The sequence below is a fragment of the Astyanax mexicanus genome, chromosome 23 (genome assembly GCF_023375975.1).
Source record: "Astyanax mexicanus isolate ESR-SI-001 chromosome 23, AstMex3_surface, whole genome shotgun sequence".
Classification (NCBI taxonomy): Eukaryota; Metazoa; Chordata; class Actinopteri; order Characiformes; family Acestrorhamphidae; genus Astyanax; species Astyanax mexicanus.
The window spans coordinates 6731002-6755605 of record NC_064430.1 but is presented as its reverse complement, the minus strand read 5'-3'; the positions used below and the strand labels follow the sequence as shown (position 1 = coordinate 6755605).

At 36.5% G+C, this 24604-nt stretch overlaps 1 protein-coding gene and 1 long non-coding RNA gene across 2 annotated transcripts in view; both read right to left on the bottom strand.

Moving 5' to 3' along the window:
* cd81a (CD81 molecule a) overlaps positions 1-24604 on the bottom strand; it is a 64176-nt gene that overhangs the window by 5303 nt on the left and 34269 nt on the right. The window contains exons 3-7 of the mRNA XM_022667088.2: positions 4121-4218; positions 2916-2990; positions 2247-2360; positions 968-1063; positions 383-466 (exon numbers count right to left, since the gene is read on the bottom strand). Coding sequence (XP_022522809.1) covers positions 383-466; positions 968-1063; positions 2247-2360; positions 2916-2990; positions 4121-4218 — 467 coding nt within the window. The remainder of the gene's footprint in view (positions 1-382; positions 467-967; positions 1064-2246; positions 2361-2915; positions 2991-4120; positions 4219-24604) is intronic.
* Positions 18182-23718, bottom strand: LOC125787165 (uncharacterized). Its single transcript, XR_007429107.1, has 2 exons — positions 21851-23718; positions 18182-20377 (listed from the first exon to the last, which is right to left on the bottom strand). It is a non-coding gene; the product is annotated as an uncharacterized LOC125787165 (long non-coding RNA).

The window sequence follows — 24604 nt, the reverse complement described above, 5'->3', positions numbered from 1 at the left end:
TTTAGCGTGGTTAGCGGTTAATGCTAATACCAGTCCAGCCTGTCTTACTACATTTAGGTCAGGACTTTAATTGAGCCATTTTAACACACAAATATCTTTTTAGAATATAATAAATATTCTTCCATAAAGGCCAGATTCATAGTTGATGACTTGAAGTCCTGTCCTGTCGACAGATTCTCCACCCTGAGCTGTGCATCTCTGCAGCTCCTCCAGAGTGACCATGGGCTTTTTTTTTTGTTTTTGTAGTGTAGTACCGCCAATGAAAATAAGGACCTTCTGGAGCATATTTAATAATAAACTTCCAAATAGCATGCCTAATACCAAGCGTGGGCTCGAGGTATAGCCCTCCAGTTTTGAGTATTATTTAGTATTATTCCCTCACCATGATGACAGCAACAACCAAGGCGGCAATGCCAATTAGGTAGATCTTTTCAGTGAAGAGTGTTCTGATTTTGCTGTGACAGCCCTGTGAAGACAAAAATACAGAGAAAATGTATTATAGGTCACAATTAATATAAATCAACCATAACAATAATAATAATAATAGCTTTAATTGTTTAATAGTTAACAGTTTTAGTTATGTAGCAGATAACAAAAAAGAAAAAAGGTTCATAGACAAAATTACCCAAAGTACTACACAAATAAAACGAGATACGAAAAAATAAAAGTGCAGAGCAGTGGAAAAAGTCAAATTAAAAAAATTCTAAAAGTAGTAACTTAACTGATCAAATGCTATGCTTAAACCCTTAAAAATACACAGCCATATACACTCTCTTTCCATCTTATCAGCTCCACTCATCATATAGAAGCACTTTTAATAGTTTTATAACTATAAAGTTTTATATCTGTTTCATTGTATACTTTATTAACCATCCTTTCACCATGCTCTTCAATACTCAGAACCCCACAGGATAGAATCACCACAGAGCAGCTGTTATTATTTGGGTGATGTGCAGATAAAGCTTACCTCTTGAATGTCCAATATGGAATCTTTCTTGGGGCATAGATCTGTCGCAAAGCCAGTGAAAATTGAGGTGACCCCCTCTTTGCCGCAGCATTGCAGCTGAAAAACAGAGAAAGCATGTTTTATATACAGTAGAGAGAACACATACAAAATCAAAGTTTTGGTTAAAGAGACTTACTGATAGACAAAAATATACAGATTTTTTTGTTTCTAATGAAAATTTGAGAGTTACATTTAAAATTAAATAAAATGTTAATTTAGTTGCTGTAGTATATGTTTTTAATTAATACAATATTTTCAGTGTTTCGTCATATTATTAATAATATCCTTAATGAACAAATGCCCTGAAATATTTTGATGTGATAAGTTCTGTACATATAACGCCTTATTACAGTATTTTTGACTTCTTAAGATTTCTTAAAAAAACAGTGGACTTTCACACACCAGCACTGTTTGGTCCGGTTAAAACGAACTCTGGTCCATTTGTAACTTTAGTGCGGTTTGATTGAGCAGGTGTGAAAACAGTAATCGCACTCGGGTACGGATCAAAAGAACCGGACCGAGAGCAGCTAGAGGAGGTGGTCTCAGTCCGGTACCAAACGAACTCTGGAGCTGTTCGCTTGTGGTGAGAACGTGATCCGGTCTCGATCGGGTCCAGCTATTAAATATAAGCCATTTATTTGAGCTAAACTGCTGATAAAGCAAGCACAGTTTAAACTGATATATTAGCCAGATAACGCTAATTACCACAGCTGTGAACAAACACTGTGTCCATGCACGCGCCGTCTGCGCTGCGTTCACTGCTCACAGCCGCGTGACTCTGTTTATTATGTATAAATCTGCGCTGCGTTCACTGCTCACAGCCGCGTGACTCTGTTTATTATGTATAAATCTGCGCTGCACGTAGAAACACTGTGTTTGAAAGCGCAGCGTTTCAGCGTTCAGTGTTAAACCACAGATATTTGCGCTGGAACACAAAATCTTCTCGCTGTATTTACTTTTTTCGTATATTTATATTTAACGTACTCCCGTGTCAGACAGCTCTGACCAATCAGAGGACACAGGCTGCTTGTGTGGTTTATTGATGCGCATTTTGGTGCGTTTACATTTATGTGTATGTAAAACCAGACCGAACAGAGCGAGAAAACCTCCAAGTAAACGAACTCATTAACTGATTCGGACCAGAGAAACGAACTACAGGTGTGAAAACACCCTTAAACAGTTTATAGTGAAGGCCACAGAAGATATAATGAGGTGTGGATGTAGTTTGACATCAACTCACAGTTTCGTGGAAGACCTTCAGCACAGCAGCTGCAGCATCCTTTTTATCCTGAAGAGTCTGCCCCATGCCTTTGTCGTACACAGAGTCGTAGAAGTTGATCAGTTCTTTAGAAATCTGGGGAAAAGAAAAAAAAAATCACAGTTCATTGAAGAAATGCAATAAATAGGGTTCAGTCTCTCTATATAATGAATATTCTTTCATAGAGGCCAGATTTAAAGTGACTTAAAGTTATATAACTGTATTCCAGGCTTTTTTTTTGAGCATTTATAGTGGACTATTCATTGTGAAATTTTGACAATGGGAAAAAAAACTAAAATTAAATAGAACCTTTACATTAATTTAGTTCCTGTAGTATATATTTTTTAATTAATGCAATATTTTCAGTGTTTTTTTCATATTATTAATAATATTCTTTATGAACAAATACCCTGAAATATCATTCATTGTGAAATTGACAATGTGAAAAAACTCACTTCCTTTCAAAAAAAAAAAAAAAAGAAAAGAAAAAGATAAAAAGAAAAACTTGACATTGACTATATTCACAGTATTTCACAGCAACTTGGTTAAGCCAATCAGATTTCTGAAATGTTAAGCCCGTTTTATTAAATGAAAAGTTCAGTGTTTAAGTCTTTGCTCTAATAACTGAGCATCTCTGGGTTTCCTCCTCACCTTGTCTTTGTGGATGAATCCCCAGATGCCAGCAGCGACCTCACAGGCGAACAGGATGACCAAGCAAGCGAAGAACTACAAAAAATAGAAAATCAAAGTACATATAAAACTACAAAGGGAAAGTTCCTGAACAAACTTTACGTTGGCTTGTAAGTGTGAACTAATTACATTATACAATTAAAATGGTTGCTTTTTAAAAGCTGTTTCTGTCAGAAGAGTGTAAAAAGTGCTGTTGTCAGGTGGCTGCTAAGGTAAGATGCTAAGATGTTGCTAAGCAGACGCTAAGGTATTACAGGAGGTTGCTATGGTCTTGCTAGGCAGTGGCTATGATGACTCAAGTAATCAGAGCAATAGCAACCAAGAAAATGTAAGTGTAAGAATTGGTTGCTAATGTGTTGGTAGGCAGTTGCTATGGCATCCCAGAAAAATGCTAAGTGCTGTTGCTATGTTGCCATGTTGGTACTTTGGTACCCCAGGCACTTGCTATGGTTTTGCTAAGCTGTTGCTAGGCAGTTGCCATCATATCTAAGGTCTTTGTTAAGGTGGTGCTAGGCAGCTGCTAAGGTATTACAAGTAGTTGCTAAGGTTTTGCTTAGCTGTTGCTAGGTGGTCGCCATCATATATGTGTTTGTTGCTAAGATGTTGCTAAGCAGACGCCAAGGTATTACAGGTGGTTGCTAAGCTGTTGCTAGATGGCTGCCATCATATCTGTGGTTGTTGCTAAGGTGTTGCTAGTCAGCCGCTAAGGTATTATAGGTGGCTGCTAAGGTTTTGCTAAACTGTTGCTAGACGGTTGATATCATATATGCGGTCGTTGCTAAGGTGTTGCTAACTGTTGCTAATTTTGTAATTTTCCTATATATGTTTTATAATTTGACTTATTTGTAAAGCACTTTGAATGACCATTGTGTATGAAAGGTGCTATATAAATAAATTTGTGATTTACACTACTAGTGGGCACAGTGTTTAAAAACTCCAGCAGCACTGCTGCATCTGTAATATTAATAATAATAATAGTTGTTTGAGTGGATTAAAGTGTCCTTTATGATCAGTGGAGCTAAAAAATAAATGGATATTGCTCGATGTGTAAAATTAGACCAGGCGATTAACTAGAATGTTACTGTTTTTCTCGTAAAATGTAGGGATCAGACAGCAAGATGACTAAGCAAATTAGCTGCGCTCTGATTGGCTGAGAAGTGACTCACTGTTCCGAGCAGGCACTGAGACTCCTGGATGGCACCATAGCAACCGAGGAACCCAACAAACATCATCACGGCACCAACGGCAATCAGGATGTAGACACCTGAAGAGAAGGAGAAGAAGGAGACAAAAGATCATCAATAATTTTGTTCATATAATGTTTAGGACTGTCATTTAATTTATATTACAAATTAATGGCAGTTATTCATTACACTGTGTGAAAAGTTTATTATAAATCAACCAAAATCACAGAAAATACATTATAACATCAAACATACAATGGGTCTGTCCCAATAATGATGTTTTCAACCTATCGTACAATATACAGATATAACCACAGTCATTTTTGCTGACCTCAAGCGGGGAGAAGAAATAAGAATGAGCTGGTATTTTGATTTGCTTAAAAGCAGCATTTTCATTTTATTTATTTAATAATATGTTAAATATGTTCTATTTCAATAATAAAGTGTATTGCTCTTTTAAAGTAATATATAATTGCTTAATTTGCATTATGTCATCAATATATCTTCAGTGGGTGATTTAGATACTAAGATATTTTCAACAATAATAAATAATAAAAAAAAGATATATTATTTCTATTCCAATAATATAGTGCATTACTTTATGAAAGAGCTCAATTTCATTATTATATGATAACAATATCATTATATAAATGGCTTAAAGTAGTAATAAAATATAGACTATATAGTTTATCAAAAGAGTTTGTTTATAAAACAGAACTTATCTGGGTTACGAAATTAACTTCTCATTTATTTAAAAAAAAAATTGTCTAAAAAGTTAATAAACCGTCAAATAGAATCTAAATAGATGTACTTTATCTTGCTTAAGAACACACAATATTTCAATTAATTCTTTCATTTCTTAGCTACAGTAAACATACATATAATATAAATATAATATAATACAGTAATACATATAAATAAAAACACCGAGTTGTAATACTCATTGCAGCCACCAGGTGTCAGCATGTGATCACCTGTATTTAGACAGTGGTAATTCCCTATGAAGTGACAGGAGCGGAAATGCTTGGTGTGTTGAGAACATTAAGCAAACCCTGATCGCCTCTCTCCACTTTTACTTTCCATTCTCTCATCCACCAAAACACCACTCAACTAAAAAAAAGCCCGGGACTGAAGATCAGACCAGTCATCTTTATGTAACAGCTCAGACTTGTTCATCACAGAGAGAGAAAGTAGCAGATGTGGTGCAGCTACGGAAAAAAGAGGGGAAAAAAAGTAGCAAAGAAAAAGAAACTGGGAAAAGAAATCCACAAATTAAAGCTCCCCTCCCAACAACCTCCATCTCCCAGCCTGTTTACATCCTGCTAACGCTCTGACTGCACCGACACCGTAACTATAGCAACCGAGAAAGAGGGAGAGAAAGAGAGAGAGAGAGAGAGAGCGACCTTGTTAAGCAGCAGAGAGACAGACAGAGTCAGCAAGAAACAGAAGAGAGAGACAGAAGAGCGACAGAAGTGAGAGGCAGAGAAAGAGACAAAGTGAGAGACATAAAAGGGAGAGAAAGAGAGAGACAGAGAAAGAGAGAGAGAGAGAGAGACAGTCATTGAAAGACATGAGAGAGAGACAGAAGAGAGACTATGTTCTCTTGTTGAGAAGCTGGATTATAAGGTGCATTAAGCAACACAAGTACCCTTTAAATGGGGAAGCGCCTAGGTTAACAATTAAAATTGTAATTCTTAAAAAAAAAAAAAAAAAAAAAATAATAATAATATAATAACTTTTCTTTCAAAGTTAAATGAACGCTGGATGTTAATCTACATAGATTTGTTTCCTGAAAACCGTTTATTAGGATGAGTAAAGTGCTTTTGTTTAATTACAGTAAGCTTAGAATTCAAGTCATTTGTCCAAGGTAAGCAAGCGCTTAGCCAGCTGTGGTTAGCGCTAGTAAATGCCGCCCTAGTGTTCCTGTAACCCAGGGCCTATCAGCAATCAGCTAGTGGTGCATCCCACGTAGCTTGTTTTAATACAGTAAAAGCACACACACAGGCTACAGTCAGATATACTCGCTTCTTAACAGCAAAAGAGCTAGCAATGCGGTTAGTGGCTAATGCTAATGCTGCTGCACCTAGCCTTAGTGCTGGAGAAACTTTACTAAAAACTCACCCTTATAATGCTGTAATTCAGCGGATTGGTTTTACAGCTTATTAATATCTGACTGGTAGAATTCATCAGGCGAACTGTCAATTTTTGGAGAAATTAAAGGGTTTTAAGTGCGTCTTACAGTGCGAAAAATTTAGTAGCTCTTGATTATAAACTCTTGATTAAGAAATTCTGATTTTTCACTGCATAGATTTTCAGGGAAAGGAAGACGTTTTGCAACAAAAGCACCAAAACAAGGTTAAAAAACACCCTCAGGTTCTCTATCTGGCCCCTTTGAGCCCTCCCCCAGATGCTCCACATTTTTCCTTCATCCCTCTGCGTAAGAAGAAGTTTGGCTGGAGCAAATATGTGGATCATCTGTGGAGGCCCGAGTGTTTGTTTTAAGAACCGCTGGCTGCAGACCGCGAACGCTCCTTCTAAACACGGCCGCTGACGTTTTTGGCACTTTAGTGAGATCTGTAAGATTAATTAGCTCCTAATAGATGCAGGAGGTGTTTAGACTGCTCTGTACATCTGCTCCATCTCTACACCATCATTTAATCCCACCCTTTTCTCTCTAACTCTCTCTCTTCTCACATAATCAGGTCCAAACCAAAGCACATCAGATTACAGATCAGGTGATAAAACAGGTTGAGACAAGTTTTTTTTTTGTTTGTTTGATTCACAGTAAGATGTCATTGCTTCAGTGTACTTTTCTTAAGTTTGTAACATCCTTTACGGCTGGACAATTTTCACAATAAACAATATTTATAATCAGTAGCGGCAGAATCTTAACAAAGGGCTAAATAAATACTACAGTTACGTTATGGAGCCTAATAATTATTACACCATTAAATACTTATATACAAGTTAATGGTCACGTGAGTTTAATTCCAATACATAAGTCTACTTTTAAGCTCCATATTACTAATTTAATATTACTGTGATTTTTAATCAAAATTTGCTGCACATGATGCAGTTAAAACAGCACTAATTATACTGTCTGTAATGAAGTCTTCAATTCGGTCAGTGTTAAACACTGCTATCTACATTATATATGCTCCGAGAGAAAGAATCTCATTTATTACAATACAATAAAATGTAGTTCTATTGCTCAGCCCTACTGTTGAATATAAAATCATTATAAAATAATAAAAAAGTAAAGATCCTGAATTAAAGTTTAGTCAGGATCAACATTTTCTCCAGTGATAAGAAGTGGTGTGGGTCTTGATCAAACTAAACCATGAAAAACACTTTTTTCCGATGATTTAGACCTTTCTGTGCTTTTTCGCATCTACTGTAATTGTAGATTAACCATTATTTAGTCAGAATTTAGTCAAAATTTAGCACAATGCCTGGAAAGGCAACTTGTTGAACTTATAACGTTCTACAAAACCAAATAAAGGTAGAGTATAGGGAGACTCCAGCCATTTAGGTGTTATTTACTGCACTCAATCAGTAAACTGCAGTGTGAAACCAAACTAACTGGATTAAATATACCGTAATCAATGTAACATACACATGAACCATTTGGTTATGACATGGTTATGACTCTGGTTCAGACTATCAGTGTGAAAATAGCCCTTAAGCCCTTGGATGCAATCATTTTCCTAAGCTTTGAAGTAGTTTGGTGTGAGCATTCACTGTGGACCTCTACCTCGCTCTACCTCCAGCTCTTTAAGGTCAGGACAAGAACACTGTTCAGTCTGCAGTGTGTAGAGCTCCCTCTGTTGCTGCACATTGGAAATGCAATTTTAGTTCACTATTATTATTCAAGGCGTTCTTTACTGCAGCTGTTTCTACAGATTTATTGTATATATATATATATATAAAAAGAAAAAATCCTATCGTGATAACGATATGAATACGATTCATTGCACATCTCTAGCATCCTCTTTATCTGTGTTGTTCCTTTCACTTTCACAGGCTCTGTTCTTTAGGGTCTAATCCATCACAGTCTGCCATCCCTGTCAGTGTGATTGTCTGTATCTTCTCTCTGCTCTGCAAAAGCTAACTCATCTCCAGAGGTTAATTCAATTCTGGCTGTCTGGAGGCCCTGGGTTTGAAAAGGTCTCAAAAATATCTCGCTGACGTTTGCCGGCTCCTCTCGTAGCTCGGGAGTGTCTTAAGGAATCGATGGCGGGGTCCGGGGGAAGAGTGGGATTGAGGGAGTTTAATTGTGGCCGCTATTGGGCCCAGCGGACGACTGTCAGCTCTCTGTGACAGACCAGAAATGGGCGAGTGCAGCCGTGACTGGCATACTGATCAGCTGGACAATGCAGGCCAATCGCTTTCAGTCTCTCTTTCTCTCTCTCTTTCTGCCCAGCTGTCTCAGTATATCTCTCTCTCCATCACATCTCCCTCTCTCTTCATCAGTTCCTCTTTGCCTGCTCTTGTTCATTTTCCCTCGGTCGCTGCCTCGCATTCATCCCAGCAACAATCTCCCTTTTATTTCCACTTCAGGCGGCTCTCAAAGCAAGAAGCTCGCCATTGACTTCTATTCATGGGCTGTCCCACTTCCACAAGGTCCAACGGTTAACTATTAACCTGTGCTGGAGGTGCCCTGTAAAGTTCCTGAACTTTCACATACAAAAGCTTCAAAAAATATATAGATTTTCACACACTCACTTTTACCTGAGGGGAAGTTAACCATTACCTCAAAATTTAGCCTATAAGCCAGTATTAACTACACGTATATCATGGGAAAAATAAGAAAAGAAATTGGATAGCAGTGTGCAAACTGGTCACAAAGAAATGTTACCTCAAGGGACAACTTGCTTGGGAACTCCCACACCTGTACCCATTCTGAAATGTTATCTTTTGAGTGAAGTTGAGGAACATTGGCCAAAGTGATTTCAATGGCCTCTTATTAAAGTTTTATGAAAAATAATGAAATTGCTCTTGATTAGATTCTCTTGTTGACTAATCTGCCGATTATTTCTCTGATTAATCCATTAGGCAATGATTATTTCTGCCATTCCCTCCATATTTGCTTGCTGTGGATACGGCTCCTGTTACTAGATTTCTATAGATATCAGTTAAAAATTATAGAAACAGCTAAACATAAGAATTAAATGCCATAGAAATGCCCAGAACATTTAAATCATTTTTTTTTAATGTGGAAAGTGCTGCTATTTAGTAAGGAAATGTGTAATCTGTTGTGTTTGGTCTTCCCATTGAGTTTCTGTCCACAGTAATTTGTGTAGTGCCACAAATTAAGGATAAGTCGACTACGAACATTGTCGATTATATCGACTAATCGTTGCAGCCCTAATTTTGTTTATACTACAAGAAATTGAGGCCATATAGAGAGCACAGAAACTCACAGAAACTTCAGTTATAGATTTCTAGTAAACCATAATGAAACACGCAGCATTTGTACTATACTGCATAAATTAAAGCAATATAGAAAGCACAGAAACCTCACAGAAAGCAGGAATGAAAAGAGAATGAAAAGAGAAAGCAGGATGAGACCAGTTCTGTTTGATTCACAGGAAGAGGTCATTACTCTGATTTTTCTTAGTTTGTGACATCCTTCAGGGCAGTTGTTCATGCTGCACATTGGTAATGCAATTTTAGTTCACTATTATCCAAAGCGTTACTGCAGCTGTTTCTACAGATTTATTGTAATAAAAATAAATTGGGATATCATTATAGGGATAACGATAAGAAAATACGATTCTTTGTAAATCGTCTAGCATCCTCTCTAATTGTGCTGTTCTTTTCACTTTAAGAAAAACAAACAAAAAAAGCCAGAATGAAAAGTTAGTTCAGGTAACATTACCATCCTAGTCCTGTACAGCTCGTATCATTCGGGTGGAAAACAGACAGGGTGAAGAGATAAGAAAAGTCAATAAATGAATACATAAATCAGTCCTTTTCTACACTTATTTATATAATTTGTGTAGAGTGTAAAAAAATAACTTGAACCTGCTGTTTTACCAGATCAGGAGAATATCTCGCTATCCTGTTACTAGATTTCTCTAGATATCAGTTTAAAACTATAGAAAAAGCTAAAATTGAGAATTAAAAATGCCATAGAAATGGCCAGAACATTTAAAGATTTTTTTTAAATGTGGAAAGTGCTGCTATTTAGTTAGGAAATGTGTAATCTGTTGTGTTTGGTCTTCCCATTTGTCTTCCTATAATAAAATAAATCAGCATATCGTTATAGGGATAATAAGAAAAATAAAAAAAATGAATACATAATCTTTTCTACACTTAATTTATATAATTTGTGTAGAGTGTAAAAAATGAACTTGAACCTGCTGTTTTACCAGATCAGGAGAACCTCTCACTATCTTTAATAAACTCCTGAAGACAGAGCTCTTCAAAGAGCACTTACTCTCTTAACACCTCTAACACACTAACTACTTCTAACCTCTTTTTTCCTCTTCCCCTCCTTCACTCCTCTATCCCATTATTTCCCTTCGACCTCCTTTAGGCCCTATATAAAAAGATGTTTTTACTTTTAAACTTCTATTACTTTTGTACTTCACTATTGTAAGTAGCTTTGGACAAAAGCGTCTGCCAAATGTAATGTAATGTTTTATTCTACCTGTCGACATTATAAATAGCAGTGCTCTGACAACAGGATTGATAGATTGCTTCAGTGGTTTCCAACACGTTTGAGTTGAGTGTAGAATACATTACCCACTTCTGCTTTTTGCTCTAGTTTTTGAGTTAACAGCAAACAAAAACGCAAGCCTGTGATTAAACTATGGAGGAATTCAGGTGCATCCTGCAGTGTGTGTGTGTGTGTGTTATTAACATGAAACAGTTGAGATCATGCTTGTAACATCCAGCCCCTTGTACTGGCCCTCTGGCACTGCCAGAAGATTCGAGAGCCATGGAGCTGGAGGAGGGGGTTGAGGCTGAGCTTTAAAAGAGAGTGAGTTAAAGCAACGAAAGTCGTCAATGCCAAATGCAGCTGCTACTCTCGTTTAATTTAGAAAGCAGATGCTGGGCCTGGGCCAGCAAAAGAGAGAAAGAGAGAGAGAGAGAGAGAGAGAGAGGGTGAGCAAGAGACACTCTTACTGATTAACAAGTCACCAAGTCACACAGAACGACACTGCTGTATAAATTGATAAAAAAAGAAAAAGGGAGAGTGGGAAAGACAAGGAGAGAGAGAGGGAGGGAGAGAGAGCGGGAGGGAGAAAGCAGGGCGTGGCACATAGCGGGAAGGCCAGAGGAAAACAAAGTATGGAAAAAAAGGCCAGTAATGAAATAAAGCCTCCTGGAGCCATTAGAGCTGAGAGAACCAGGACAGTGCGACAAGAAAAAGAGGCGGAGAAAAGAGAAAACAGAAGGAATCACAAAAAAAAAAACACACACACACAAAGGAGAAAAAGGAGAGCGAAAGAGGTACTGAAAAGGGGAAAAGAGAGTGAGAGAGCAAGAAAGAGAGAGAGAGAGAGAGAGAGAGAAAGAGAGGGAGCACGCAGACAGCGTACACTATGCAGACTTTAAACACAAACAGATGGGCTGGAGCTGAACCTCAGTGGAAAGTGATGTAAAAGAAAAAGGGGGAGGGCGAGAGAGAGAGAGAGAGAGAGAGAGAGAGAGAGAATTTACTTTATTTAGAGAGAGAAGAAAAGATGCAAAAGAGATAGAAAGAGAGAGAATGAAAATATATAAAATGCTAAAAAGAATGTTCAACGATAAAGAGAAAAAAGGACAAAAAGAATGAAAAAGAAAGAGAAAGAGAAGAAAAGATAACGAGAGCAAAAGAAAAAGAAATAGCAAGAGCAAGAGAGAAAGAAGGTGTTCCAGAGAAAGAAAAATAAAAACAGAAAAAGGGAAGGAAAGTTAAAGAGAGAGTGCAAATGAGATGAGTGCAAGAGAGAGAGAAAATTGAAAAGAGACAGAAAGCTAAAGACAGCAAAATAAAGAGAAGGAAAGTTTAACAAATGGCACAAAAGAGACAGGAAGAAAAATAGAGCAGCAAGAGATAGATAGAGAAGAAAGAGGATGAGTAGAAGGAGAGAAGATAGCAAAAAAATGAGGGAGATAGACAGCGTGAGAAACAGCAAAACAGAGAAAAAGCAAAAGACCGTGTAAGGGACAGAAACAGCAAAAGGGAGAAAGAAAGAGGGTGAGTGTGAGTGTGCCTTTTTTATTATTTTTGCCCTTTTATCTTCCCCCTTTAATGTCTGCTTATATGTGTGAATGTCTAACTTCAAAATAAAAAAAAACAGTTCATAAAAAATACAAAAAAAAGAAAGAGGGTAAGTGAGAAAAAGAAAAAAGAGAGAAAAAGGGAACAAGAGAGAGGGAGAGAGAGAGAGGAGAGAAAGGGGGAGATAACGTAGGAATTTTCTGTAAGAAGTGGAGGAGGGGCAGAGCACATTTTTCCTTTCGTCATCTTTCTAACCGCACTTTTCTTTCCTCGCTCCTCTGCGAGGGTCCTGCCCAGCGCGGGACCACCCCTCCGCTGCGGCTGTGAATCGACAATCGCCGTTATATTTAGACTATTGTGTTTTTAGAGAAATTCCATGCTACTCTAATTAGCTTCCTGCCTCAGTCTTCTACCAACAACAGCAGTGAACAAGCGGAGGGTCCGAGTGTGTCCCTCACAGCGGAAACGTCCCCCGCCATTCTCACCCAAAAACACTCTCGCTCTCAGAACACTCTCGCGCTCAGACTGCATCCTCTGCCCATACGTACTGCTGACTGGAAGCTTGCAGACCTTGGCCTCGCTGGCCGTAATTTCGTCCTAATGACACTTATTTCCTGTTCTCTTCGGCCTTGTTTTTCTTTTCTTTGTCCTCTTCTCTCCTGCAGGAAACACTTAGACTCCATAGCTGTTCATACAGATTACATTCACTGCTAAAGCAAGATATGAGCAGTCTGTATGTGGAATATATGTTAATGGAGATGGCTAATGGCTTACTGGCGATGCTAACTGCATTTCCAAAATAAATTAATCACTGTTTTTAATAACAGATAGGTGTGTTTGTAGTCAAACAGCTAGTTTACTCAGTCAGCCTCAGACTGAAGCTGCTGGGGGTTCAGAGTAAACAGTGGAACTGGAATCCGGATCAGTGATGCGTTTCATGTTAACGCTATGGCGAGTTTATTGTCCAGCTCAAGCTGCGGACTGGAATATTGATCGGTTAGCGGATCAGCAACCCTCGCCTAATATCTGATACGCTGAATTCTGGCGATATCGGCCCCGATACCGATATTGTATCGGATCGGTCACATCTCTAAAGTGTAATAAAATATAGTAAACAATATAGAAGCATGTTAGTATATATGCTGGGGATATACACTAGATACTTTCCCAGCATTCATCTGCTGAAGAGAAAAAAAGCAAGTTCATATTTATAAAGTTTTAGGAGTTCAGAAATCAATATTTGGTGGAATAACCCTGTTTTTAATCACAGTTTACACACAGTTTAATCACTTTACTCCTGGTGCAAAAATTCAAGCAGTTCAGCTTGGTTTGATGGCTTGTGATCATCCATCTTCCTCTTGATTATATTCCAGAGATTTTCAATTTGGTAAAATCAAAGACACTCATCAGTTTTAAAAGGTCTCTTATTTTTTCCCAGACCTGTATATGTCTCAAATATGGACAATAGTTTATTTTCACATTTAAAAAAGTATCCTTGCCATTTGTTATTAGAGGGACCCAATTACTGAGAGACTGAAAGACAGATTCTCATCATCTTGCGCTTAATGTGTAATGTTGTCATGTGACCACTGGATGGTACAGGCCATGTGTCTCCATTGTCGATTATATTGACTTATCGTTGTAGCCCTAGATGTATCATAATAAATCTAATGTATCAGGAAAATGTTTGAAAATATCAGAATGCAATATTTTTACACTATATCGCCCAGTCATAAGACAAGTAAAAATAATCAAAAACATTCACAGAATAAGACTGAAATTGGCCAGAATCCAGACAACCAGACCAGACCTGACAGGCTTTCATCTGATTACATCTTAAAGAGAAAAAGTAAAGGTGAAAACAAGCACCACTCTCATTTTACATCAGATTTTCCATTCAACCTTCCATAGTGGGAGGGGAAAAAACAACTCCTCTAAGATCTGGAAGGATATGGTGCTGCGGATTTTCCAGAACAATAGATGAAGGACTACAGACTCACACCCCCAGCCCAGACCTCAACCTCATTGAATGTGATTAAATTAAATACATTTAATCAGCCACTGATCCACGGCCCATGGCCCTGACCTGTGGACCCAAAGTCCAGCTCTCTTCCTGAAGATAACAAACTGAAACTCTGAGAGCATCACATGCCTGTCCTGCTGCCCACACATTACAGGAGTGACAAATTGCCCCTGCTCCAGAATGCAGGGGAACTCCAGGCTTGGGAAGAAAAACACTGATTTACTACAATAATCTAAATGTGAGAGGTTGGATCAGTGGCTAGGTAAAGGTGGGCAATATGGCAACAATACAATACAGCATCATTAAAACAGTTAATTGATAATGCAATTTTATCAATATTAATATAAATAAATAAAAACCTGTTTAATCTAAAAAAAAAAAAAGGAAATAAAATGCATTTCAAGTGATTTTGGAGAATTTTTCTTGATTTTTTGACACAAATGCAGCTTATTGTTTTGCTCCAAGTAAATAAGGACAGTTTAGTTCTCCAGCACCAGGGCTGAAGTAGCATTAGCATTAGATGCTAACCGCTATTTCCCTGTTCAGAGGAGAGTATTATCGGCCTGTAGCCAGCTCCTTACCCTGGCTAGCATTGCTGGAGTAGCATTAGCATTACCTGCTAATGGTTAGTCTCTAATGCTAATGCTAATGCTCCAGCCTTAGTGCTGAAGAATTTGGGAATCTAAGCTTACTGTGAATAAACCGAAGTGCTTTACTCACCAAATTGAACAGTTTTTAGGAGATAAATCTGTGTAGTTTAACATCTAGAGCTTGCTTGACTTTAAAAGAAAGTCTTTTTTAAATACAGCTTTGTTTACTTAGCTTAGCTTTACTTAACGTAGTTAGGCCTGTCACAATAATTGCATTATCGACTTATCGTACAATAAATGGACATGACCTCCATAATATTTGTTATCGTGATTTCGTTTATTGTGTTTATTTGTACGTTTGTACACATATATAACAATTTATACATTATAAAGTATTTTAGCCAGCAATAACAGACCAATGCTTCTCCATACACCCAGTGTGGAATTTTGCACTAGGTGAAAAAAAAATATTTACTTTCAAAACTATGATTATTAAAATGTAGTTTTCTTTAAAAAAAGGTATAATTTCTTTTTTGTAATGATTTTCAACTATCATTATATCAGTGACATTAAATGGTCTTAAAATGACTATCAATTATTGCAATAATTTCTGGGACAATATATCGCCCACAAAAAATAAATAAAACACAGAATGTTGCTTGTGTCCAATCTTTTCATTGGTACTGTATCAACCGACCACATCTATTGTCTTGATTTCTCACTACTGAAGGAATCGCACAAGTGATAAACTACAACTACGAGCATGAATCAGAATAAATAAAATGGGGCTGGTAAGAGACGTCCGCCGTGATTGAGCAGATGAATCGATCCTGTTGAGCAGCTGTCTAACAGGTGTGGTCTTTGGGCCGGCCTGGCAGACGGCCATAGAGACACTTTCCCTTTCACTACCTTTAAAACCTCTTCTGGGCTTTTAAAGAGGAAGGCCTTCTAAAGATGATGGCCTGCGGTGATGGACTTAAAATAATAGTGTTGAGAACGTTGCAACAGACATTACTCACTGCTCACAGCAAAGACAGAAACAGATAAGACTGTCTGCAGCATGAGGGATCAGATATTTAAAGGTATGAGGATTTCACGTCGTGATAACGATCAAGAGAAGCCACAATATGTCTTTTTTTTGTTCGGGTTTGCAGGTTATCTCTATTCTTTTTAGCAGATTTAGCCAAGAGTACAAATGTGTGTGATATATTATATATATATATATATATATATATATTGTATTTTTTGCCCAAATTCTCGTCAGTGCGCCTTATAATCCGGTGCTTCTCATGAATGAATTCTAACAGTCAGGTTGTAAAAGGCAGTAAAGCCACTCTGCTGAAGTACAGCGTTATACAGGAGTTTCAGTAAAGGTTCTCCAGCACTAAGGCTGGAGCAGTATTAGCATTTACTACGAACCGCAGCGCTAGCTCTTTCACAGTTCAAAGGCGAGTATATTGTACCGTAGTCTGCTTGTTTACCATGTTAAAATAAGCTATGTGGTATAAACTGCTAGCTCATACATTTAATAGCACTATGCGCTACTAACCACGCTGTTCAAAATATGACAAAAAATCTAAGCTTACTTTAAATAAACAATTAATGCTTCACTCACCCAAATATACATTTGTCAGGAAAGAAATCTGTGTAGATTACTGTGCGACACCCTTGTTCCTTACTAGTGTTGCTTAAAATGTGCCTTATATTCCGGTGCACTTCATGTATGAAAATAGACCAGAAAAAAATATATACATTTATTGTCCGTAAAATATGGTAAGTATATTTTGGGATATAAATCAGATTGTTTTGTTGCCTTATACATTTTATGTATATTATATTCAGCATATCATATTATTACAGCCAAAAATAGAAGTGTCTATATTCTGAGAGACACATCATTATATTTTACACAATTTATATAAATTATATTCTATATATTATATTCTTTTAGGCAAAAATACCAGCGTCTATAATCTGGGGGATAAATCATTATATTTTATTGCATATTATATTTTATGAATTAAATAGATTTTATATATCAGTATTGCAGCTAAGTGCACAAATAACCCATTATATTATTTTTTGGTATTGTCCATGGTCATTTTTTCTAGGTGCTGATTTGCTGGCATTTAAATAATTCATTATTCTGTATCTTTTTTTTTTGTTTTTCATTCTTCATTTTGTCAGCATGCTCTAAACAAATACATCATTCAAGTAAAAGTCATTTAGAAGCTATTTTTAGCGATCAGAGTTCTATCTAAATAAGCCAAAGAGGAAATAACGCATTTTCACAGCCCACCCTCAAACAGACACCTATGTGCAGTTGTGTTTTTTCACACATTTCCAACCACATTCAAGATGCATGATTAAAAGGGGATTTTCTAGTATCTAAGGTGGAAACTCTTTCTATAGAAACATCTGCAGAGGCACCTGTAGGAGGCGAGGATGCACAGAAAGAGATGTAATAATTGGATGCAGCAATTATAATATTATAACATCCTCTTTAAATAACTACCTGGATGTAACTAAGTAAATACGTAAGATTCTTTAAATAGATAATCAATTACTGCATGGGTGTTTATATTTCAGCTGACAGCAAGTCATTTAACCATAACTGATAACTGATGCAGGGAGTAGCTTCTCATTTTTTTTATACAACCATCTAGAAAGACTCATCCTGTGGTCATAGAAAAGATTTTGATCTGTATCAGAGGAATCAAATAATAGACATGCATTAATAATGCAAAGAAAACATCTAAGAAGATTGAACACTGGTAGTGAGGGATATGTTTAATAGTGAAAGTAAGAGCTTTCTCACTCACACAATATGAAGAGATATAAAGGGAGTGGGACTAAACAGCTGTAAAGCCTTAAGAAAAGCAATTATCTGTGAGGATAACCAGCAAAAATGGCTTCAATCTGATAGGGATCATAAAGATTGAACTTTATGCAGCAATGGAAGAAGGTCATGTAAAGATGGCACCTTTAATTGATGATAAAAAGCGCTATACGGATGGGATTTGTTTCTCAGGGGGACGTCTGTGAAAAATATTTCACGCTAAATCTCTTTTATCTAGACTGCCATTGGTGCTGATAACGCCAAGGTCGCGGGTTCGTTCCCCGTACGGGCCACTCCTCCTTTCAAGAATTTCCCCTCGGGGATCAATAAAGTATCTATCTATCTAAAAACAGGAGGATCAGTGAGTTTTTTTGGCTCTCGATTACGTGACATCGCGTTCAGTAGCTCCTCCATTTCCACTCGCTGTTGTGTTTACACGGATCTCCGTGGAAACGTGCACCCAAAGTTTAATTACGGTGCGTGCTTGTGCACCAAAAGCTATTTTATTTAACGTGAGGAGACTAAACTCAGTGATGTGCGTCCGGACGTAACTAAAATTACCGGAGGACCAGTGTTTAGTGAAAAACAGTAGTTAATTTAGCCTGTAATTTTCTCAGAGAATGTCTAAAAAAAAAACACAAACATGGTTGTTTTGGACAGGAATAAAATCACAGAGGACCCCCTATAAAAGAGAAAATTACCCCGGGACCCCCTGAGAAACTAAACCCATCTGGATAGGGCTTAAAACAAAGTAATCTGTTGTTGTGTCTTAAGTGCACTTTTTATTTTTAGCACTAATCTCCATCAATGCTACACCCAACAGGCTTCCTCATACTACACATACAGACCTACACAATGCATAGAAGAGCGATGGATGAAGTAAAATGACTCAAACCACCAACTCTGACAGAGGAAATGACCAGAAACAAGTGTGATTCACGTCGTTCCTTCCTGTTCAGGCTTTCCCGTATTGCATAAATTTGTGCAGTTGTCACAGCATTGCTTAAATCTGCCTGAGAAACATGGGTCTTTTTCTTTTTTCTAATTGTTGACATATTACATATATTTGTAAACAAATATTAAAAAAAGTCATTATGAAGTTTTTATATGACATGGTTGCTTTGTATTATTATAAATCAACCTGCCTTTTAACGTCATCTCTTGACCTTTAGTTCAACTTAACTTCCTGTATTTCCTGAAATATATAATACAGTACAGTATCCTTAAACCACATAAGATAAAATGTAAGATATTGCTGCTTTAATGTCATAATGCCTCAACTGGATGTAGCAAAAGTATCAGCTAAAGTACCTTTTCATACACTGTAATAAATAAGGGTCCTTAAAATAATTATTTAACCCCTTGGACTCTTGGAATTTATATCAATTTTATAGGCCCCAGAATAGAGCCTTGTGGGACTCCACAAGATTGTTTGCTAAAACAGCTTAAATTGTTACTGTTACCGTACAGTTTCTGCATTATGACTAAAAATTGAATAAATAAGCGATTATTTAAGAGATTAAGTGATGAAAAAGAAGAAGCTCTTTTAGTTCCGGAAAAAAAAGAAAATAAAAATAGAGGTTTGAAAACATGAGAAGTGTTAGAAAAGAACTTGCTGATTTAAGGAAGTTTCACTGAATGATTTTTTGCTAATTTTAGGAACAAATCTGATGCTTCTTTGTGTAGGCCCGTCACAATATTTTTATATGCCATTAATATGAGTAAGACAGGATCTTGACTTGTTTAAAGAGTAGTTTTACTTTTTTATTCATGTTTTTATTCATTTTTTCAGGGTTTGTAAAAAAGTTACATCCCAAGTTCAAACTCTGTCAATTCTTAATTATTTAAAAAAGTATTTGCTGCATTATTATGATAATATATAATTATTATTTAAGTGGCACAAAACCATAAAAAAGTTACTAAAAAAGAATCTTTTTACTAAAAAAAAACTCTTGTTTTAAAATTACAATAATATAGTTTGTCTCAATATATTCTGGGACAAAACAAGTGTATAAAAAGAGAATATAACTTCTGTCAGCTTAGAGCTAAAGTTCGTCAGGATCTACCAAATCTCTTTATATATATAATTCTGGTGCATAATAAAATTCTGAAGCTGAAAACTGAAGGTAAAACTACAGCTTAAAGTGTTTAAACCAAACCAACAAGATAAAATACAATTATTAAACTCCAAATCCACAAATAAAGAACACATTTCTGAGTGCCCAAAGTAGATCAGAGCAACATATAGTTTACATTCTTCACAAATAAACTGTATTCTAAGTAAAAGTATTCTATATTTCACTAGTTTATGAAGAGCTGTAATCTATTTTTCATTCATGTTTTGCATTTTTTTCAGGATTTTTAAAAAAGTTACATCCCAATTTCAAACTTTGAAAATTCTTAATTATTCAAAAACGTATTTGCTGCATTATTATGCTATTATACAAATCTTATATTATTGGCACAAAACCCTAAAAATGTTCTTAAATTATTGTTCAAAAATGACAATAATAAAATTCTGGGATGATTTATTGTCCAAAAAAACTTCTACTAAAAACCTCTCTACATATACCTTAGTGCTGGACGATATGGCCAAAATTTATATCACGATATATTCCTTAAATTTCGGTCGATACGATATAATTTCGATATTGATATAAATACTTTGAAGGCCTCAGAAAACTGCTAAGAAGCCCTGCAATCCCTGCAGCACTGCAAATTTAAATTATTATATAACTGTGTATTTGCACTTTTTGTATTGCTGGCATCAGATACCCTCATTATATGCACCCCTCTCTATCTCTCTCTCTCTATCTCTCTCTCTCTATCTCTCTCTCTCTATCTCTCTCTCTCTATCTCTCTCTCTCTATCTCTCTCTCTCTATCTCTCTCTCTCTATCTCTCTCTATCTCTCTCTCTCTATCTCTCTCTCTCTCTCTCTCTATCTCTCTCTCTCTATCTCTCTCTCTCTATCTCTCTCTCTCTCTCTCTCTCTATCTCTCTCTCTATCTCTCTCTCTCTATCTCTCTCTCTCTATCTCTCTCTCTCTATCTCTCTCTATCTATCTATCTATCTATCTATCTATCTATCTATCTATCTATCTATCTATCTATCTATCTATCTAATGGAAATCTGTACCTACTACTGTCTGAAAATTTAATTTAAGACTTTGAAACCTCCTTTCACAAAAACTTTAATACTTTAGAAATAAAAGTAGTCAAAATAAATGAATGCTCAATATTATTTGCATATAGCAAAATAATAACATGACATCCCTGTCAAACATAAGCCTATATAACTATTACCAATAAAAATAACTTTAAATTACAACAGAGGCAGAGCTTCTTATTCTTTGTGAACAAATTTAACAGATTAAAACGTGTTTCAACTAGAATATAGAATACAAGAAGCCTTTATATACATAAAAGCAACAAGATTTTCGCGTCAAATAAACAAACCTACAGGCTCTATCAACTATGAATAACTTAGTTACAACATAAGCTATAAAAGTGCTTCAGTCAGTATAAGAAAAATATTGTATGTAGTGGAGTTGCTTGAAGTGGTGGAACAGATTAGATGTATTAACATTACCGCTGCTGGTCGGCTGCACTCTCCGGCACAATTTGCAGCAAAGCGGCAAGGGAGCGGACCCGCGGCCGGCCTCGAGGACCCGCGGCCGAGCGAGCGGACCCGCGGCCGACCGAATCGAGTCTACCTTAGCCTTGGATCCACTCGTCCCGGCTCTGTTTGGCTCCAGCGCGAGACATATGTGCTGAGTAGCGAAGCGGACCCGAGCCTAGCCATTTTAACCTAGCCTTGCCTAGCCTATTTGGCTACGTGCCTGTGTGGTTACGTCATCACGCACTGACGTAGCCCAGCTACGGGGGCTGAATGTGTTGAGCTCTGGGGCGAGCTGATGCCAGTAAAAAACGCCTGTCCGTGATTCTAATACATATCGATATACCACAAAACTGATATCACCGTTATTGAAACATTTCTTATCGCGATAATTACCGATATCGAATTATTGTCCAGGCCTAATATACCTATATACATATATCATCTTAGAGCTAAAGTTAGTCAGGATCTATTAAATCTCTTTATAGATAATTCTGGTGCATAATACAATTCTGAAGATGAAAACTGAAGATAAAACTGCAGCTAAAAGTTCTTAAACCGAACAAACAGGACAGAATACAATTTCTAAGTGCTCAAAGTAGAACAGAGCAACATATAGTTTACATTCTTCACAAATAAACTGGATTTTAAGTAAAAAGTTTTCTATATTTCACTAGTTTAAGAAGTAAAGAGCTGCAATCTCACATGGTGCAGTGACTAAAATCTGCCTCACTGTTTCTGACCTCACAAGTGCGTAAGCTCCACTGCTGGAACATATCTGACTCACCCTGGGTTACATTTGTTATGTTCACACTTAGTCTGCTTAGTTTCCAAGACACAGTGCCCAGGAGCTGTTCCATCAGACAGACATGCAATATACAGAACTGTGAAGTGAAATATGTGAAAATGAATCGATCCTGCTGGTTTTTGGTGAATAATACTTTAACTTAAATATTTTTCTTTGCATCTATTATTTCTTATTAGACTGCGTAACTTTTAGTGTAAAAGTAGCAGCCATTTTTAGTGTAAAAACTAAATAATACAGTACAGTTTACTCATGCCAGTTTACACTAAATAACAGGGAAGTCAGTAACTTGATCACTTCTGAATCTGATCTGAATTCAGGGTTGTTCACATGATTTTCTGAAATGATCCGATACCCATTATCACATCAGGCTACTACTTTTTTTTTTTTTTTTTTTTTTTTTTTTTACTGTTTTTAACAAAAGAAAAATGTACACTGTTCTCAATTCACATTATATATCTACTAGAGAAAGATTATATCTGTCCAGTATCATTTATTTGACTTTAATCCTGGATATATGGAGATATATGGAGTTCACTATTATTAGTAGTATCATGACATTCTGGATCATTGACTTCTGTTACAAATCTAATATATTTTTTTGTATTTTTTAATATCTCAGTTAGGGATGTGCCATATCATATCAAATGCAATGATAAAATGTAATTTTCATTTTGTTGCAGTAGTGTATTCTTGAAATATATATATATATATTTTTTAATTTAATGTTTTCTCATCTCGTATCATTATCATGAAAATACCACGAAATATTGTAATATTGTTTCTCAGGTGGCGATATGACCTTAAAACAATAAGTACTCAGCACAAATCCTCCAATACACTGCAGCAATTCAGGAGAGTGGCAGTAAGGAAGAGTACAATGATAAAACAAATGTAAATGCAAATAATAGAGCTAATGCTGTATAGGAGCTGACTTCCCCTGGTGAAATCACTGGGCTTTTTACCTGTATGTTTACATTATTTTATTTAGTGTTTTTTGTCAGCTTCTGATAAAGAATTCTGCTTCATATTTGATTTAAGACATTTTTGTTCTGTTTTTGGCAGACAACTGGTATGTTTTGATACTGCTGTTTTAAAAATAATTAAACAGATATCAAAAAATGCAAAAGTATCGGACCGGGACTTTGTATCGGCAGATACTATAAATTTGTCATTTTAGGCATTTAAACCTTTATTTTAATAAACATTTATAAAAGTCAGACTTTAAAGGGCTGTAGTCCACCTTTACTTTACCAACCACTGAGCTTTTCTTGTTAGATTACCATAATTTACCAATGATGCCTATAAACCCAGTGAGACCAGAGCAACCACATCCACAACCACAGCAAACAAACATTCATGTGGCAATCATTTGAGCTATGGTGTGATCACAGCCTTGTGTCTTTATACACATACACATATATACACACACACACACACACACACACACACACAAACACACACACAAATATATATATATATATATAGTGGCGTGAGGAGGCGGGGGAGTTGTGGGTCCGCCCCACGCCAGAGCGCAAAGCCATGCCTGTCTCAGCTGGCCCGCATGAGGGCTGATTGAGCCGCCAGTTGAGACAGGCATATATACTCAGCCTCAGCCATCATTTGGGGGAACTTACACTGGGGAGCAGAGGGCTGAGGCTGCACGGACCTTAAAACCTTAAAAACTAAACTAAAAGTAATTCTACAGACTCTAGAGCCCCATTGGGCTGAGCATTATGTTTTGAGTTGTTTTGGGTGTGGTGGAGGGCAGTTAAAAGCCGAATAAAGGTATGCTTTGAGTTCTCTGTGAGCTTCCTCCTTCCTGGTCACAGTGGTCACGCCCCCCTACCCCAGGGGCCTACCACAATATATATATATATATATATATATATATATATATATATATATATATATATATATATATATATATATATATATATATATATATATATATTATATCCCTTCACACTGCAAGAGTATGGGCTGTACTCTGCACATTGCACATTTACACTCACTGGACTACACCTCCAGCCTGCATGCTCTGAACTTCAGTACCTTATCAAATAGCAAGCAATCAAATTACAGGGTACTGCATATGATCATACTGATATAGATGCTTTAGTATGTTTTTTTTCCCTCATACTACATATACCCCATCACCAATATATACTATTGAAAAGTTACTTTATTTCAGTAATTCAGTTCAAAATGTGAAACCTATTATATATAGAGTGATCTATTTCCAGCATTTATTTATTTTATTGCTGATAATTGAAATCCCAAAAGTCAGTATCTCAGATACATAAGATTATATTAATATTATTAATACCAGATTACACTAATTGGTACTTTTGGCATTGTGGGTAGTGTGCCAAGT